This window comes from Aspergillus neoniger, assembly GCF_003184625.1.
Source record: "Aspergillus neoniger CBS 115656 unplaced genomic scaffold BO87scaffold_12, whole genome shotgun sequence".
In the NCBI taxonomy this organism is placed as follows: Eukaryota; Fungi; Ascomycota; class Eurotiomycetes; order Eurotiales; family Aspergillaceae; genus Aspergillus; species Aspergillus neoniger.
Window position 1 is genome coordinate 277,882 of NW_020291140.1, and position 18,524 is coordinate 296,405.

Sequence of the window (18,524 nt, forward strand, 5' to 3'; positions counted from 1 at the left end):
TTTTTTTACCTCCCTGTCTCTCGGCTAACCCGTTCAGGTTCTTTTGCAGCTGCCTTGATGCTAATGCAGTACTCTGATTGGCAGCCTCATAGGAGTCATAGTAAGTAAGTACTACTAATGACATATCGATAAAATAAGATAAAATGATGAAATTACCAGTACTGGAAAGTGCTGCGTCATCGGACAGCTACTTGCCTACCAACCTGATACCTGGGAATATACACTGGGGTGAACAATTTTCGGCCCACGCAATTTCATGAGCAAAGAAAAACCCTTTCCCTCACTCAAAATGTACTCTTTGGGTGTATCATAGCGGCGAGGTCGTCGTCATCACCTACCTTTATGGTGATCTCGGCGTTGACTCGATGTAGATCTCACTTTGAAAGTCTACTAGTAGTACTAGTAGGAGGAGTAGTACCCGACTATGACACGGTCTGAGGGAAGGTCCAGCAAGTCCATGTATCATTCTGTCACACTCCACATGGTCGATCGATCCAGACCTACCGGATAGAATGGGAACTTGTACTGTAACAGAGCCATGGTTGGGATGGAGTTGCCGGTCTAACAATCATTATTAACCTCCCAACGGTACCCTGCCTCATTCTTCTTCTTCTTTTCCTCTTTGCATCCCTCAGAAAATATCCATTTCCCTCCAACCACTTCTCTACCACCTCTCCCCTTTCAGTCCTCCTTCTCCTTCTTCTCATCTTCTTACCTTTGACCTTCTTCATCCTCATTCATATATTCTCATCACACATCTATTGCCCATTTTACATTCCATTTCTTTGTCCTCGCTTTTGTGACACCCTTCATTGTTATCGCCCCTCCATCCTTATCAGTGACGTAGTAGTATTCCCATCTTCGGATTTCTTCCATCATGTATGACATCCGTCCCCGATAAGCGCCTTTTCTACATTGATTAAAACTAATGTCCTTCTTTAGGAGAGTAATTATTAGGGAGACTAGCCTTGAAGCTTCAGAATACATTGCAGATTACATCATCAGTATGTCTTCCAGAGACCCATCGTGTTTTTATCGTATTCTTCATGCTTCTACAAAACATTTAATTTCTCTGCCATATCCGTCCACTTGCTAACGGTGTTGTTCTAGGTCGCATAAAGTCATTTAAGCCCAGTGAAGACCGCCCCTTTGTGCTGGGGCTCCCGACCGGTAGTAGCCCTGAGATAATCTATAAAACTCTGGTGCGCCGGCACAGGGACGGTGATATCTCGTTCAAAAATGTCGTAACATTCAATATGGTAAGACTTCGGAGCCCCTTATTCAAGCAGGGTTTAATTTGCTAAACCAAAGTAGGACGAATATGTTGGACTGCCTCGTGACCATCCGGAGTCCTACCACAGCTTTATGTACAAACACTTCTTCTCCCACGTGGATATTCCGCCCCAGAATATCAATATACTCGACGGAAACGCACCCGATCTCGCGGCTGAGTGTTCGTCCTTTGAGGCGCGAATTGCTCGCTATGGCGGTATTGAGCTCTTCCTGGGTGGTGTGGGTCCAGACGGGCATATCGCTTTCAACGAACCAGGCTCCTCTTTGAGCAGTCGTACTCGTGTCAAGACCCTGGCATATGACACAATCTTGGCTAACTCGCGGTTCTTTGGCAATGACTTGGACTTGGTGCCGCGGAGGTCACTTACCGTGGGTATTCAGACTATCATGGATGCTCGCGAAGTTGTCATCGTGGCTACCGGTGCTCACAAGGCTCTTGCTGTGGAGAAAGGCCTGGAAGGCGGCATCAACCACATGTGGACACTCTCGGCGCTGCAGCTACACCCATATGCGCTGATTGTCTGCGACCGAGATGCAACTCTGGAGCTGAAGGTCAAGACTGTCCGCTATTTCGAATCAATCGAACAATCCGGCACAGATGCACGTACTCAGGGTCCACCTCTTGTCTACAGACCCAGGACATACGTTCCTGCCCCAGTGGGTGTCGGAAAACTTCAGCCGTCGCACATCCCTCCTCAGAAAGCACCCAAGGACCTCCGAATCAACACAGAACTCAACACATCGGTAGAGGATGAGGAACTCACACCGGACAGCATGTCTTCACGTATGGTGGACTCGGCGATTGGAGGGCTGGATACGACTCTGAAGGGAGACATGTTCTTTGATCACATGGGATCACGGGTTGCATCGCATTGAAGGGGGGGAAAGGTCGTGAGAGATTCTACTCCGAGGGCAGTATTCGACCGGCTTGGGAATGTTGGTAGATGGTGGCCAGGGGTGGATAAGATTGAATCGTAGATTGCGCGAGTCATTTGCTTGAGACTCATTTTGTTTATTCTTTCGGTTGGCATCCATCTCGCGAAATTGATAGCTAGACGTGCTGTCTCTTTGCGGTCATGCATTGGGAAATTCTTGTGCCCGGAAAAATACTAGATGGATTTACATGGCGTTTTAATTGCTGAACGAACATAGATTGGCCGAGACTGTACAAAAAAGACAAATGAATGACATGTTATATATACATCGGTATGTTGTCTGATCGTTAGGGGTATCGTCCCGTTACAAAGTGGGGGTTACGAAAAGATACTAGTCAGTAAGTGATACTGGTACTACTAGTATGCGAATACAACCAGCACACTGACTATTCGCATAGTAACATTCCCAGCTCTGTTCGATAGATATATGTACTTCTTATTCATCTTTTCCTATAGACATCCAGACATATATATATAGACGGGTCATTAAACATACTTCATTTACAGTTTAGCAAAAACGGTGGCGACGGAGCCGTTCATGTCCACCAGGGTGCTCTTGTTCCTCACCCAGGCCTCAATGCCGCGACGACCGTTTTCAACACCCACACCGCTGTTCTTCCAGCCTCCGACAGCCATCTCGGCCGGACTCTCGCCCCAGCTGTTGATCCAGGTGATACCAGCCTGCAGTTGATCGATGACACGGTGGGCCAGGTTAAGGTCCTTGGTGAAGACACCCGCAGCCAGGCCCAGCTCGGTGGTGTTTGCCCGCTTCACCGCCTCCTCGACAGTCTCGTAGGAGAGAATAGACATGACAGGACCAAAAATCTCCTCCTTGACGATGCGCATGTCATCCGTGCAGTCAGTAAAGACAGTGGGTCGGACCCAGTATCCGCTCTCCAAGTCCTTGGGAACTTGCGGCTTGCCCAACCCACCATACAGAAGGGTGGCCTTGTCCGTCTCGATTCCGTGACGGATGTAGGAGGCCACCTTCTCCATGTGGATGCCTGAGCTCAGGGGCCCCATGTTGGTGGCCTCATCAAACAGAGGTCCGGGGCGGATGTACTGCATCTTCTCCAGGAGGCGCTTTTCGAAAGCAGCCTTCATGCTCGAGGGAACAAAAACGCGAGTGCCGTTGGTACAGACCTGGCCAGTGCTATAAAAGTTGGCCATCATCGCACCATCCACGGCATTATCCAATTCGGCGTCAGGAAGAACAATGAGGGGGCTCTTGCCTCCAAGCTCCATGGTCACGTATTTCATGTTGCCGGCAGCAGAACCAGCGACTTTCATTCCGGTGGACACCTGGCCTGTGAAAGAAACCTTGGCAATCGTGGGGTGAGCAGTCAGGTAGGCGCCCACGTCGCCTGCACCATACACAACGTTGAAGACACCTGCGGGAAGACCAGCTTCCGTGTAGATCTGGGCCAACGTCTGAGCGTGGAGCGGGGTGAATTCACTCGGTTTGTAGACCATGGTGTTTCCAGCAGCCAAGCATGGAGCGGATTTCCACAGCGCACTGTATATGGTTTGTCAGAATCCCATTGAACACTCGAAAACCTGATTGGAAAAGGGTTCTATCAAGATTCAGAAGGAAAGGAAGTTGTTCTTACATTTGGATAGGGTAATTCCATGCGCCGATACCCGCGCAGACACCCAACGGGGCCTTCTTTGTGTATACCCAAGCATCTTCCCTCAACTGGGTGGTCTCGCCATTCAGACCACCGCCACCAACCAAGTTCGCATAGTACTCCAGGACATCGGCACCAGTGACCACATCCACGGTACTCGTCTCCGTGTAAGCCTTTCCGGAATCGAGAGTTTCAAAACGAGCAATTTCATCATTGCGCTCACGCAGAAGGGCAGCGGCTTTCTGGAGGATGCGGGCACGAGCGATAGCAGGAGTTTGAGACCAGGATGGGAATGCCCGGTCGGCAGCGGCGATGGCCGAGTCTACATCGGCGTGAGCGGCGACTTGAATATCGGCCAGTGGGGTAGCGTTGGAAGGGTTGATGGTTTGGAAAGTCTTGCCGGAAGTGGCGGGCTGGACCTTGCCATCATAGTAGAGTTGGCGCGTAGGGAACGGGAGGGACATGGTTGGAAGGGTGTGCGAGAGATGATAGAGAGGGGAGGAGAAAAGAGAGTCAATGAAGTGGACTGTAGAACCACTGAATGGAAAAGAACGGGGAGTCAAAAAAGGTTCAGAGGGGATAGAGATAGATATGATAAAAGTGAGGGGAGGGGAAAAAAAGAGATGTTTTCAAAAAGTATTAGAAAGTAAGAGAAGCATTAATGTACAGATCAGGTACCTCGGCGAAGCGCCTAAGCCGAAAACAGTACTTCATGGCTACACCGCCAACCCGATGATTTGCTGGAATGTCCGATGATGTAATCCGGCAGGCGGCGATCCTTTTTCTTTTCTTTTTCCTTTTTACTTTTATTCATCATTATTTTCCCACCTCGGCTTTATCTTCTTGATTTAACTTGGTAGATTTGGGGAGATAAATACTTACTACTTAGTCTGAACTACAGAAGTCTGGCGAATCTCTTGGATTGATAAGAGGACCTCTTCCACAGTAGGTCGCCGGGATGGGTTTCTGTTTATGAAAATCCAGGTAGGAGATCTATTAGATACTTACTGGCAGGTGATATAAGTTGAGTACTCAGTAAGCTATGGCTCAATGCGGTATCTGTATACAGGCCCAGCCTTTTTCTCTCCCTTTCCCTCTCCCTCTCTCCCTATCGCTGCTTTCCTCCCCTCAACTTGTTCCAACTTTTGCACCAAAGCAGGCAATTCGATCCCGGGATTCGCTTCGGCCCTGCATCTCCGATGGAAATAACCGTTGGTTAGCGCCCAACTAGTAGGCGGGATCGTGGCGTGTCCTAGTGTTTGGATCTCGTGTGGAGTGCCCGCCCGGTTACCATCCACGACGGGCAGACTTCGGAACTTCACCGTGGCAACTTGCTGTTCCGCTGATTCTGCGGTCCTACCTCTTGTTCCCCCATACCTAGATGTATCCTTCTATACTAAGACGTAGTACAAGACCGGGTCATCTGATGAACACCTGGCTAAATCTTGGGGAAGATTGAGTAACAATTCGGGGGATTAGTAGATCACGTAACAGTTTTGGCATGCCAAAGCGCTTACGCATCATGAAACTGACCAAAGATAAAAACTTTTGGTTAAGAACTTTGTTCCGCCTTTGCCGTGAGTCTTGGCTTTGACTAATAGACCCACCAAATCTCTGGTCCACCACTCAGAAGCCAAGATTGATTGAAAAAAAGATGCGGTGGAGTAAAGGTGTGGGTCCTGTTTCTCTCCGGAATGGGTTTAGAAGAAGACCCACCCGGCAGAAAAGGGAAAGAATGGTGAGAAAAACGAGTGAGAAAGGAACAAGACGAGGTCAAACAGCATAAGGAATCCAGAAAGATAGGGAAGTGAATGGATGAATGGATGGATTGGATGGCCTGACGGTTCAGCCTCAGAAACCACCGCATCTCTTGCTTGTCCTGCAAAATTTAAAAATCCCCAATCTCATCTTTCCCAACTTCTCTTTCCCTCTTTTTACTACTTCTTTTTCCTCTCTCCATCGCGCGTCCCTCTTCTTCTCCTCATCCTTATCTCTTATCCCTCTTCCCCTCTTCTCCCATAATCTCCTCTCTTTTTCTGATCTCCCCTGCATCAAAGTAATTTACATCCCCTTATCTTCATCTTTCAAAATGGCCACCACAAACGAATTCCCCGCTAGCGATGTCAACAGCTACGACTATGTCATCGTCGGAGGTGGCACAGCTGGCTGTGTCATCGCCAGTCGTCTGGCTGAATACCTGCCCAACAAGCGCATCCTCATCATCGAGGGTGGCCCCAGCGACTTCATGGATGATCGCGTGCTCAAGCTGAAGGAGTGGCTCAACCTGCTTGGCGGCGAGTTGGACTACGACTACCCCACCGTTGAACAGCCCATGGGTATGTTGTGAAACCCCTCTCCTTGCATCCGAACAACCATCAATCGCAGATCATCCTTCTCATGCCCTATTCTACTCTACAGGTAACAGCTACATCCGTCACTCCCGCGCGAAGGTTCTGGGCGGTTGCTCCAGCCACAACACCCTGATCTCTTTCCGTCCCTTCGAATACGACTGCAAGAGATGGGAGCAGGCCGGCTGCACTGGCTGGTCTTTCGAGACCTTCACTCGCGTTCTGGACAACCTGCGCAACACCGTTCAGCCCGTCCACAACCGTCACCGCAACCAGCTGTGCAAGGACTGGGTTCAGGCTTGCTCATCCGCCATGAACATCCCCGTTATCGAAGACTTCAACAAGGAGATTCGCTCCAAGGGTGAACTGACCGAGGGTGTCGGTTTTTTCTCCGTCTCTTACAACCCCGATGACGGTCGTCGCAGCAGCGCCAGTGTCGCTTATATCCACCCCATCCTTCGTGGCGAGGAGAAGCGTCCTAACCTGACTATCCTCACCAATGCCTGGGTTTCCCGCGTCAATGTTGACGGAGACTCTGTGACCGGTGTTGATGTGACCCTGCAGTCGGGCGCCAAGCACACCCTGCGCGCCAAGAAGGAGACCATCCTGTGCGCTGGTGCCGTTGACACCCCCCGCCTGATGATGCTGTCTGGCCTGGGACCTCGCGAGCAGCTGTCTGGCCTGGGAATTCCCGTCGTGAAGGATATCCCCGGTGTGGGTGAGAACCTCCTCGACCACCCCGAGAGTATCATCATCTGGGAGCTCAACCGCCCCGTTCCCCCCAACCAGACCACCATGGACTCTGACGCTGGTATCTTCCTGCGTCGTGAGCTGCCCAACGCCAATGGCTTCGACGGCCGTGCTGCCGACATCATGATGCACTGCTACCAGATCCCCTTCTGCTTGAACACCGAGCGTCTGGGTTACGACACTCCGGTCGATGCCTTCTGCATGACCCCCAACATCCCTCGTCCTCGCTCCCGCGGTCGTATCTACCTGACCTCGGCCGACCCCAGCGTCAAGCCGGCCCTGGACTTCCGTTACTTCACTGACCCCGAGGGCTATGATGCCGCTACCATCGTGGCTGGTCTCAAGGCGGCTCGTGAGGTTGCCAAGCAGTCGCCCTTCAAGGATTGGATCAAGCGTGAGGTTGCCCCCGGCCCCAACGTGCAGACCGACGAGGAGCTCTCCGAGTATGGTCGTCGTGTTGCCCACACCGTCTACCACCCCGCTGGTACTACCAAGATGGGTAACTTGACTCGCGACCCCATGGCCGTCGTCGACCCCAAGCTGAAGGTCCGTGGCCTGAAGAACGTTCGTATCGCCGATGCCGGTGTCTTCCCTGAGATGCCCACTATCAACCCCATGTTGACTGTGTTGGCCATTGGTGAGCGTGCTGCGGAGCTCATCGCCGAAGAGGCCGGATGGAAGCGCGAGCAGCCCCGTCTGTAAGCGCATGGCCATTTCATCCAAACCGCAAAATCAAAAAGAAAATAAAAATAAAGTGCAGGGAGTTGATTATGGAACGGCGCATGCATGACCCAAGCGATTGAGATTTTTTCTTTGCATGTGTAGTCTCCAAGTGAGGGCGTTAGCTTCGATCGACAGATGCATGCATATGCGATGGAGTCGGCTTGCCTTACATGATTTATGATTGATGATTTTAAAGTGAAGAAGAATCGCCAGATCAGGGGAAGGTTCATGGATATACAGTTATCTGTCCTTTGTTTGAAATCCTGGCTTGTCTTTTTGGATGTTTTGGTTGCTGTTGCAGTACCATTATCCTATGTACAGTGTGATCTGGGTTGTCATTCATCCCAAGTCACGATCTGCTTGTTTTATATAACGCTGGCATGTTGCGCAGGAAGCACCAGACATATTGAAATGAATAGAAATAGAGTTTATTCCAAATATGCCTAGTACACCAATGTAGAAACAAGATAGATCCTCATAAATGAACCGAAGTGGCCTGTATCTATCATTGACATTCTATTTACTATCCATGTGGGAGCTCTACTTTATCCCGGTTTTTTAAATGACCCAAGTACAAAAAGAAAGGTAATGAACAGAGCCCACGAGAGCCCACTCCATGCAAGTCTCTAAACCGACGCGAGCCAAGAAGGAACGAGCAGCATAATCCAAACCAAAACTCCCAAGCCTGCTAGAGAGATCGAAATTCGAGCGTAACGCATGAATGAGTAATAACCAAACAATTTCTGCAGCGCATAACTCGTTCAGACAGCATGTGCGCAAGTCAAAAGGCACTCACTGCATATTATTTGCCGGTATCATAGATCTTGACTCCGCGCTTCCAGACTTGTCTCACAGTCAAGGTGGGGCCCGAGAAGGGGTCCTCCTCATCATCCAGCACAAGCAAGTCCGCATCCGCGCCACTCTCCAGGGACCCCTTGACGCCCTGTAAACCCAAAAGGCGTGCGGGGGTGGCGGAAGCCGCGTTGAGCGCCTCGGCCGTGGAGGCGCCTGACCAGCGACGGAAATTGTTGACGCACTCAATGAGGGTGGCTGAGCTGCCGGCGATTCTGTCCGAGCCCTCGAGGGTCAGCCGGGCGCCGTTCTTGATGATGCGCTCGCCATTGGTCCAGTCGTAGATACCGTCGGGGAGACCGCATAGCTTCATGGCGTCAGTGACGAGGATGAGGCCTTCGGGGTGGGCGTTGTAGGCAATGCGGATTGAGGTGGGATGCAGGTGAATGCCGTCGGCGATGACGCCGTAGAATGGTCGCGGGCATTCATTCTGCCCGAGGAGGCCGAAGATACCGGGGTTCCGGTGATAGAAGGGGCGCATTGCGTTGAAAAGATGCGTGATCATGGTGGCGCCTTGCTGGGTGGCGGTGAGGGCTTGCTCGTACGTTGCGTCCGAGTGGCCAATGGAGTAGATGATGTCCTCTGATGTGAGGGAGGGAATGTTCGGCAGCATGTCTCCAACCTCAGGAGCTGCTGTGATCATGCGCACTGATTTGAATGGGCCGGTGAGGTTGTCTTTGCCATAGCAAGCGATGACATCTTCGAAGCATGTTGCTGCACGAAGAACTTCTGTCTTATGCACGCCATTACGACCAGGGCTGATGAATGGACCTTCGACATGAGCGCCTAGCGACTCCGCGCCATCTGCGGCGCGATGGCTCTCTCCAGATGCCCCTAGCGATGGAAGTACCTGCGTTCAAGTATGAGCCTCTTTTGCCGCTTATTTTCGGTTTACTGGTATTCCGGAGGTGTGGGGGTAATTGAGACATACCTGCCAGTAAACTTCGGGGGTAGAACTGACTACCGTCGGGAGGTATGAAGTCACTCCCGTCCTGGCAAGACCTTTGTTAACGGCCCGCAGACCTTCATCGTATAGTTCTTTTGAGGCCTGGGGAACGGAGAAGTCGAAGCCCTGAGCACCATTCAACTGTACATCGATAAGGCCGGGAGCCAAGATGCGGCCGCCTAGGTCGATGACCTTATCGGGGGAGAGATGTAACCCATAGAAGGCTTCCTGATCCTTGAGAATCTTCCCAGAGATTGAATCAATCCATACGTCTTGCTCGACGAGGTCAAGTCCCTTGACGATACGGCAGTTGGTGAACTTGGTGATGCGGGGCAGGGAGGTGGATGTTTTGCCAGGCATGTTGGGTATTACTTCAAGCCGCGCCGCGCTCACAACCAGACTTGGGGGAGTCAGTCGATGATGTGAGGGGGGAGGGGAGAATAGACTGACGGATGGGACGGAGGGATGGGCTGTCCGAACTACTAAGAGGAGATAGGGGATGAGACGGGACGAGAGGAAGAGGAAATTGTTGCGGGGTAGGAGGGAAATTGGTAGGACATTATGAATGAATGAGAAGACGTGGAGGGAATACTACAAAGTACATGGTGACATTGAACCAGGAACTTGGATGGGGCAAAGGCAGGGGCAGGCAACGTGGACAACAAGCTCGATCGCCATGATGATTGTGCGGTTGGCCTCGGGAAAAACGGCTTGGGGTAATTGACGTTGCCATTCCCATGGTTTGGGGAGCGTGATGGGGCCGGAATGTGACGTCGATGTGTAGGGAGATGAATATAGTAGTAAAGGCGTAAGATTAGAGGCGGACGACGAGGTGACATTTTTCCCGGGGATCCGTCCATGGTTGGCAGTAAGGAGTTACTCCGGAGTGGGCTCTTGAGGGAGATAGCCGATGGAGCAAGTGACTATAGACTTAATGAACTAGTCTATTTAGACGAGGAAGCAGTCCAAACGAAGCGAATTGATTCGGGGAGAACTACGTACACAATTTGATAGGCAAAATTACTGGAGTATGTATGTGGTGAGGTCATGTTGCATAGTATTGAGCTCCCTATCTCGTCTGTCTCGTCATAATCAATACCGACACGAACAACCCCCCGTATCTTACAGAGTGGATAGTGAAACCATACAAACCGTACAAACAATACGGCAATACGGCAGAGATACTAAACAACGTCTGAATTGATACATATCCACGTGACTCAGGGTACTTGCCTTTTTCGGATACTTGAATAGCAGACCCCAAACAGGAAGGAAAAGTGTTGCTGTTTGTCTGCATGCATTCATTCATTCCTTCCCAATTCCATTTCCATTCTCGGACCTTTCAAGCTTCTCTTTCTTCTAGTAAACACTCCTATTTACTCTCTCTCTCTCTCTCTCTCTCCCTTCTCCAATTCCCTAGGATTCTTTCACTTCCACCTCTCTCTTTCTTGTCTATTTCCCTGGCCATCCTTTCACATCCTCCCGCTCCTTGTGGTTAATTTGGTTTTTTTTTTTCTTCCTCCTTCTTTTCACTGTGCTTCTTCTTATCCAATGGGTCACTGGGTTCGGTTACTGGGTCCGGTCCGACTCCACTGGGCGGGGAAGACCCAAGAAAACCCTCATCGGTAGCGAAAGCCACCAGCGCAGGTTTAGCGGAGCGGGAGAGAAAAAGAGGGTCAAAAAGAGGAGGGATTTGGGTTCTTGGATGCTACCTCACGACGACCGTACCAGCAAATGAGCCGAATCGTCTCCCCGCATTCGGCTAAGCTTCGAAGGAGCGATGTCACCGTTGCCTTTGCAGCTCCGCCGGGTGAATCAGGATGGCTCCATGGCCAGATTAACCACCTTGAGGCTGACTCCGCTGACTCTGGGTTTGTTTGGTTGCAGCAACTCGTCTGCTCCATCGGCCTTGCCCGCGCGCTCTCCGTCTCTCTCTTTCGTTCTTCACCACCAACCCTATTAACTATGGATCCGATGACGGATGAGTTAAACCGGATTATCGATCCTATCCAACTGACATCCAGTCGATGGATTATCAGTGAGAAAGGTCCGTCCGTCCTTTCAATTCTTCTTTCTTTCTTTTTTCTCCCCTGCACAACAGTTTCTCTTCTCCCTAGCTTGTTCTGTGCTATCACTGCGATTGCTTTGCTCCATTCACATCCAACCCAACCCCTGGAGATAAGCCTCCCCTCCCGTGATAACACGCGACTGGTCTTGGGGTCTCGACCATTTGGCCTCGTGGTTGTCATTTGGCAAACTTGCATCGGAGGTGCATTGCTAGTCTGATTAATTTCCTTGTCGGATCTTCGATCGGCTACTACTTCACATTCAAAACATCCAGTGTCTGTTTTCATTGTTATTCCCTTGGCCATTGATTGGGTCAATATTTCTCTGTTACCTCCGCCCTTATTTTTTTGAGTTGCATCTCCGCATTTTCTATTTCTCTTACTCATCTTTTCCCCCCTTAGTTTTCTATCTCGTTTTGACTTTTGGGTCGCTTGGGGTCGAGTGGATCGTGTCGATTGTTCTCTTCTCCATCCTGCGACTGATCGGGTTCCCGCAAGAGTCAGTCGGAGACCGATGATTCGTTGTGGTGCTTGACTATCTCGCCGTCTGACCACGCCGTCACTCACTAAACGAGTAAGCTAGTTCTTCTAGTGCGTCTTCTGTGCCCACCGGCTCGAGGACCCAGAGATAAGGTACGACGGCTTTTCTTGTCTTGTCATCCCATTGACTTTTCCCATTCTCTATTGGGTTTTGTTTTGTGCGTTGCAACACTGGCGTTGAATCGGTTGCTTGTCTTCTGGATGTTCTTCGTATCGTGGAGCTACCTAACTCCCTTTTCCTGCCTATCTCTTGTGTGTCGTGTGTCTTCCTCCTCCCCGATGATGGCTGTTATCACCGTTGTCTCATCCTCCCTACTCCCACCGTGGTATCCTTGCCCAAGTTGATCCCTCACCATCGGCGCACTCTCCTCGTGGCTTAGACTGGTGAGATTCCCCATCAGCTGGATGTTACGATTCATATCCGAGCCCCCGGAGATAAAAATAAGCCAGAGCCCCCATCGACCTTAATTCCTCTTTCCACCCAATTTATCATTACCACAGCTGCAGCTTGGGCCAAGGGTTTCACGCTTTTTTTTTTCTGCCTGCGCCCGTGACCAGTCACTGTTTTCCCTTTACTGGGTTCTGTGCCCACCCCTTCATTCTTACCCCGGATCATCTAAGACATCCTTGCCTGATCCTGCCTTTTTTTTTTCTTCCTCCTTCACTGCCATAAGTCCAACCCTTTTAAATTTAGTTCTCTGGGTCCGCCCCAGTGCGTGCTACCAGATTTCTACATATTTTGGATCGCTGGCTCCTCCGTCATCCTTCTCATTTCCTCCGGGGTAGTTCCGTCCTTTCTTCTCACAGTGATACCCTTCATCCCATTTGCTTTCCTCCGTTGTATCTACTTCTTATATTTCTTCTCCTTCTCTTCCTCTTACCCCCTTTTTATCTTGTTTTCGTTATTAGGTGTCTCTTCCATCTTTCCCTCAGCCACCATTCGTCCCGTCTGTTTCCCTGCACGCACCTTTCTACATTGTCACTGTCTATACCTGCACATACATGCCATTGATCCCGTCTACATATGCACATACCTGCGCATTTTGAGTACGCCTGCTGACCTGCCGAAAAGCCGCAAATCAATTCACCCCATCTGCCATTGTTCTTGGGGCATCTCCATACAGCATTGAAGCTGTCCATCAACGACAATGGCTTCCACTACAACGGGACAGGAAGACCTCCATCATGAGAAGGAAGTCCCCGCGTTTACTTCAGATCCAGAGGCCGGTCAGGAAACCCAGCTCACTGGTAAACCCTGGATGTACAAGCCAATCAAGATCGGTCCCTGGTCGTTGCCATACTTTGCCTCCCCAGAATCCCAACTTCTGCTGGTCTCCTTCGTGTGTTTCCTCTGCCCGGGCATGTTCAATGCAGTCAGCGGTTTGGGCGGAGGTGGTCAGCTGGACCCTACCGATGTCAGCGATTCCAACACCGCTCTGTACAGCACCTTCGCAGTAGTTGGTTTCTTCGCCGGGTCCATCGCAAACCGCATTGGTCTCCGCCTGACTCTCTCACTTGGTGGCTTTGGCTACTTCCTCTATGTGGCTTCCCTTCTGTCGTACAACCATAACAAGAACTCCGGCTTCCTGATCTTTGCGGGCGCGCTACTAGGTGTCTGCGGTGGTCTGCTGTGGTGTGCGCAGGGTGCGGTCATGATGAGTTACCCGAACGAAAAGGAGAAGGGTAAATTCATTGCTATTTTCTGGGTGATTTTCAACCTGGGTGGTGTGATTGGCAGCTTGGTGAGTCCTTTGGTGGTTTACTCCAAATGGTAGTACTTTTCTGACCCTGGTATACAGGTACCTTTGGGTCAAAACCTGCACTCTGAAGCTGGTCAGGTGAATGATGGCACCTACATCGCCTTCATGGTGCTCATGGCGCTTGGCTTTGTCCTTGCCTGGGCCCTCTCAGACTCGAAGTATGTTAAGCGCAAGGATGGCTCGCATGTCATTGTGATGAAGAACCCCACATGGAAGTCCGAATTGAAAGGTCTCTACGACACCATTCGGACCGACTACTACATCATCCTGTTCTTTCCCATGTTCTTGGGGAGCAACTGGTTTACTGCCTATCAATTCAACAGTGTCAATGGTGCTTTTTTCACCATCCGGACGCGGGCCCTCAACAATCTCCTCTACTGGCTTATGCAAATGATTGGCGCATTTGTATTTGGCCAGATCCTCGACTTGAAGTTCCTTACCCGCCCAGTCCGAGCCAAGCTTGGTCTTGGACTCCTTTTTGCCCTCACAATGGGCGTTTGGGGCGGTGGTTATGCCTTCCAGAAGACATACACCCGGAAGGATGTCGAGGCAGATACCGACTGGACGACCAGCGGCTATGTTGGACCCATGTTCTTGTACATGTTTTATGGTTTCTATGACGCTGCCTTCCAGACCTGTGCATATTGGTTAGTGCCGCTGTTGTCTCTTATTTTTGGCGGCTGCGCTTATTGTATGCATTTTACTGACTGATACGGGTTGTGTAGGTTCATGGGTTCACTGACTAACAACGCTCGAAAGTTGGCCAACTTCGCCGGCTTCTACAAAGGCATCCAGTCTGCTGGTGCAGCTGGCATGTGGCGGTGAGTCCTAGAAGCCCCCTCGCTCACGAAGTTAGGCGTAGAAGCTAATAAATATACTTTGCTGCAGTATGGATGCCGTGGGAACCCCTTACATGACGGAATTCGCCTCCTGCTGGGGCCTGCTCGCCGGCAGTCTTGTCATCGCGTCGCCCGTAGTGTTCTTGAAGATCAAGGAGCATACCGACGTCGAAGCGGACCTCAACTTTTCGGATGAGACCGCTCAAGAAGTGGGTGTTCCGCTGGAAGACCATCCTTCCGAGAAGAAGCAGGAGCCGGAGTTGGCTATCGTGAAATGATGACTAAGCTTTCTTATATAACTATACACGCATTCCATTTCAGCGGAAAGAGGTTGCTGGAGTTCCATGATGGCCAGGCATTAGCCTCTGTCTTTTTGGTGGTTGGTTATGTTTTATTTTCCTTCCTGTTATTTCGCTGGATATCCATGATCAGATTGGGTTTTGGAGCGTATCACGACATCTAGCTGAGGCACAATTACGTTAGCCACAGCAAGTTACGAATTACCGTAATGGACTTAATATGACATGACTCTTTTATGGTCGCTGCAAAGTGTTGCAAGAACACCTGATAAGTTGTAGGACGACGTCGTGGTAGGATAAATCATCTTGAAGGCAAACATGACTAAGAAAGCTTGCGTGCCACTCTTTTAGGTTAAGGACAAGTATCGGAATAAATAACACAACATTAGCCATGCCAAAGAAGGAGATTTCCCCGCAATCCTAGTCGACGGTGGTACTTGACGCTGTGGACAGTGGTACGAACGACTGCGTGTGTGTAGCCTGCGCAGTGCCGTTGGTGGTATAGTCGGGCCAAATCTGAGTTGTACCCGCTGCAATATCCCACCCAAATAAAGTACGGTTGAACATCTGCAACGCTGCGATCGGTTGATAGTATGGGACCTCATGCCCGGCTTGATATACGCGGGTGAAAGAAAAGTTGCCATACTCGCGCGTCTCCCCGTATTCAACCCCATCTACCGTCATGGGTGTGTAACCCGCTGCACGGAACTGAGATGCATGGGTGTAGTTCACTGCGAGTGAGATGGCCTGACCACCGAACCAGTTACAGATATAGTCAGCATCGCCGTAGATCAAGGACACGCGTACGGGGAGTCGGAGAATCTCTTCGAGGTCCTCGATGAAATTCGGCCATACAAAGTCGCCGGTCTGCTGGAATGCGTAATATACGTCGCTGCTGGACTCGGTGTAGTTGATGTCCACGCCGATAGCATCCATGACTGAGTCTTTGTTGAGGTAGTCAACGAAGTAGGACGGCGGGGTCGGGTCCTACGTAGACATATTAGCTGTGTCCCTGTTCGGAAAGTGCAATCCTTATCCTTGTCACTTACATTGTAGGGGTGGCGAATATCATACACGCCACGGCCGCCAAACTGGTAATAAGGCCCTTCTGTACAACAAATTAGCGAAGCCCTTCATCAATACATCCCTGCAGGGGAATTGCAAAACCACTCACCAACATTGTCCCTGCACATGTTGGCTGCTTCTGTACATATAGCATAATCAGCTAGCGAGGTTCTATTGGTCAGTTTACACAAAGAAACCTGATCCTGGCATCCATTGGGCATCGTGTTGGCGAACTTCATATAGTTGTACACTGTGTCATTGAGCTAGCAAGTATGAGCAAGATTGATATAAAATCCACGTGGTGCGGATAACAAACTTACAGCTTTAATTCCATATGTATTGTTGACAGCAAACTCCGGGTAGTAATTTGCCTATTCATTGTTTTAGCGATGTTTCTTACGTCAAAGCCTCTGCGCGAGCTGCATTTCTACACACCTGAATGGCGGCATCAATGATGCCATTGATAATCCCGAGAGAGTTGAAATTGAGTTGGACTCCACTCACTTCCCCGTTAGCAATCTTCGAGTTTTGCTCGTAGAAATGATTGAAGAACTTTGGTCATCAGCTTCATATATGTGCATCCAGAGAAGAAAACCTACAGCTGGTCCATAGTGTCTTGATCAAGTCAGCATACGTCAATCTGATCTGAAAGCTGCACTCACCCTCCGTAACTCTCCGTCCAGAGATTGAACTCCTTGGACTTGACTTCAGAATCCAGCTGTGACAGGCCACCGAGGAAGCCTTGAAGTACCTCCCAGGTTGCGCGTGCAGCGATATCGGTTGTGTCTGTAAAGTAGGAACATGAGGAGAATGCTAACTGAGAGTCGTACCAGACAACTAACCGATGATTGTGGCATCAATAACTGGGTATCGACCCTGGACTCCAGCAAACGAGGCGTTCTCGGTGACACCAGTAATTGGGTTCAAGGATCCGGCCTCGGTTTCACTGTAAGAGAACCCTTCGCAGATAAGATCGTAAGCAATGTACTCAGGATGTATCAAGGCAGCAGGATTTCATACCCACGCCGAGGGGCTGGGACAAGAAAAGGAGATTGGTGACTTCGTTCCAGGAGTACTGGTTGATGATTGATTCGTACTCTGGAGTGATGTGACACGGACCCAACTCTGTTGTGAAAGCGTCAGAGTATTCAAGCTTTTTGTCCTTTTCGCCTCGATATTTGGCCAACCTTCGAAAAGCCCAATCAACGAATCGCTTCCAGGACCACCATTCAGCCACAAAGTCGCTGGATCATTCTCGGGATCACGACGTGACTCAAAAAACCAAAAAAAGGTATGTGATTCTGGCGAAAGATCGACATATCCGGAATATGATTTGACTCCGGGCGTCGTCTCACAAACGCCTTCGGTTCCTGGTTCTTTATACCTGATGGTGACATTGTTCGGAGTTTTTATCGATTTGACGCCAGTGGGTGCTTTTGGTAACTGCCTTCTCATCGTGGAGGACCGTTTATTCTCGGGCGTAGCACAACTGAGTGCAGCCAGGGCCAATAAGAGCACCAACTGAGAGCCGCGCATGGTGTTGTTGAATGCAAGGAGAGACTCAGTCACAGCTATACCTAGTTAAATATCTTCGAAGATTGATTCTATACATGCACCGCAAGCCACTAGAGGAGTCCTTCAAGGAGAAGGGTCAGCAAAAGACCGATGGGTGGGGGAATGCCACCCCCAGCCAGGGCTTTATATACTACATCGTTGCATGAGCGACAAAGTTTGAGAGAAAAGTCGCAGGCCCACATGGTGTGAGGGGAGAATAATTCATATCCAGTGGATAGAAGATACATGCTGGCGGCAATTAGCAATGCCGTGCAGCTTGCAGAAGACAAACACTATTGTGTGGAAACGAGGTTGTATCCCGCCGCCGTTTCCGGCCTGATCGGTGAGGCGTCAGTTAAGCAGCTCAGCATCTCCTCCAATAACCGAGGCGGAAAGGAATTACTGGGTAGGAAGAGGAGGGGTGGATGGAGCAGCCGAACCCTGCATGAGAAATCCCGTGGTCAATTTGCCAATAATAGTGATAACACGCTGTCTCGCTAGTGCTGTACCTTGGTACTTAGTGTCTTGGTTTGGATTCCGTGCCTCACAGGACCTGGTTGAGTTGGCACTGTGACAGCTGACTGATCGAATCCGTGCCCGGAATGAAAGGCTATTGAGAAAGGATTGTGACTCAGTCAATGTGGTATCGGGGGCCCAACTTCCTTGGCGGGACAGGTATTGGATGATGGTGGAGAGCTATTTGTTAGTTACACAATGGCAGACGCTGTGGCTGTGAGTAAGATGATGCAGGGACCGGGATTGAACAGGATGATTCAAGTGCCCGATGCGGGGGAAGAGGCCAAGAAAAAGACACAAAACAGGAGAAGATGTGCAGGCCATCGTTGAAACCAATGGCAGGTGGAATGAGAAAAAGAAGATAGAAAAGAGAGAGAGAGAGTAAATGAAAGGATGATGGAGGGAGAGAC

The 18,524-nt window shown here is 50.3% G+C and overlaps 8 protein-coding genes across 8 annotated transcripts in view; 3 read left to right on the forward strand and 5 right to left on the reverse strand.

The window, feature by feature from the left end:
- BO87DRAFT_396014 (glucosamine-6-phosphate isomerase) overlaps window positions 1-2,169 on the forward strand; it is a gene marked incomplete at both ends in the record, with an annotated part of 2,461 nt that extends 292 nt beyond the window's left edge. Inside the window, 3 exons of the mRNA XM_025625224.1 lie at window positions 948-1,004; window positions 1,111-1,259; window positions 1,315-2,169. Of these exons, the coding sequence (XP_025480864.1) occupies window positions 948-1,004; window positions 1,111-1,259; window positions 1,315-2,169 (1,061 nt within the window). The remainder of the gene's footprint in view (window positions 1-947; window positions 1,005-1,110; window positions 1,260-1,314) is intronic.
- Window positions 2,170-2,729: 560 nt separating this feature from the next.
- Window positions 2,730-4,346, reverse strand: BO87DRAFT_458102 (betaine-aldehyde dehydrogenase; the record flags this gene model as incomplete). The annotated part of the gene is made up of 2 exons (XM_025628851.1): window positions 3,839-4,346; window positions 2,730-3,744 (listed from the first exon to the last, which is right to left on the reverse strand). The coding sequence occupies exons 1-2, from the start codon at window positions 4,318-4,320 to the stop codon at window positions 2,730-2,732; spliced, it is 1,497 nt and encodes a 498-aa protein (XP_025480865.1). The 5' UTR covers window positions 4,321-4,346.
- A 1,313-nt stretch (window positions 4,347-5,659) lies between these two features.
- On the forward strand, window positions 5,660-8,143 carry BO87DRAFT_375561 (GMC family oxidoreductase). Its single transcript, XM_025623073.1, has 2 exons — window positions 5,660-6,192; window positions 6,275-8,143. The coding sequence occupies exons 1-2, from the start codon at window positions 5,946-5,948 to the stop codon at window positions 7,654-7,656; spliced, it is 1,629 nt and encodes a 542-aa protein (XP_025480866.1). The 5' UTR covers window positions 5,660-5,945; the 3' UTR covers window positions 7,657-8,143.
- BO87DRAFT_375563 (N-acetylglucosamine-6-phosphate deacetylase) lies at window positions 8,054-10,033 on the reverse strand. Its single transcript, XM_025623074.1, has 2 exons — window positions 9,461-10,033; window positions 8,054-9,379 (listed from the first exon to the last, which is right to left on the reverse strand). The coding sequence occupies exons 1-2, from the start codon at window positions 9,833-9,835 to the stop codon at window positions 8,480-8,482; spliced, it is 1,275 nt and encodes a 424-aa protein (XP_025480867.1). The 5' UTR covers window positions 9,836-10,033; the 3' UTR covers window positions 8,054-8,479.
- Window positions 10,034-10,517: 484 nt separating this feature from the next.
- On the reverse strand, window positions 10,518-10,990 carry BO87DRAFT_375564 (uncharacterized protein). The gene has a single exon (XM_025623075.1). It carries the CDS (start codon window positions 10,782-10,784, stop codon window positions 10,545-10,547), a length of 240 nt encoding a protein of 79 aa, XP_025480868.1. The 5' UTR covers window positions 10,785-10,990; the 3' UTR covers window positions 10,518-10,544.
- On the reverse strand, window positions 10,966-12,212 carry BO87DRAFT_28172 (uncharacterized protein). The gene has a single exon (XM_025618931.1). It carries the CDS (start codon window positions 11,926-11,928, stop codon window positions 11,152-11,154), a length of 777 nt encoding a protein of 258 aa, XP_025480869.1. The 5' UTR covers window positions 11,929-12,212; the 3' UTR covers window positions 10,966-11,151.
- Window positions 12,213-13,150: 938 nt separating this feature from the next.
- Window positions 13,151-15,229, forward strand: BO87DRAFT_375566 (unc-93 family MFS transporter). Its single transcript, XM_025623076.1, has 4 exons — window positions 13,151-13,823; window positions 13,881-14,488; window positions 14,567-14,662; window positions 14,730-15,229. The coding sequence occupies exons 1-4, from the start codon at window positions 13,230-13,232 to the stop codon at window positions 14,956-14,958; spliced, it is 1,527 nt and encodes a 508-aa protein (XP_025480870.1). The 5' UTR covers window positions 13,151-13,229; the 3' UTR covers window positions 14,959-15,229.
- On the reverse strand, window positions 15,143-17,580 carry BO87DRAFT_434084 (S10 family peptidase; the record flags this gene model as incomplete). Its single annotated transcript, XM_025627696.1, has 10 exons — window positions 15,143-15,966; window positions 16,029-16,087; window positions 16,154-16,307; window positions 16,365-16,415; window positions 16,480-16,596; window positions 16,644-16,659; window positions 16,707-16,830; window positions 16,887-17,003; window positions 17,065-17,169; window positions 17,232-17,580. The coding sequence occupies 10 exons, from the start codon at window positions 17,578-17,580 to the stop codon at window positions 15,400-15,402; spliced, it is 1,659 nt and encodes a 552-aa protein (XP_025480871.1). The 3' UTR covers window positions 15,143-15,399.
- Window positions 17,581-18,524: the final 944 nt, after the last annotated feature.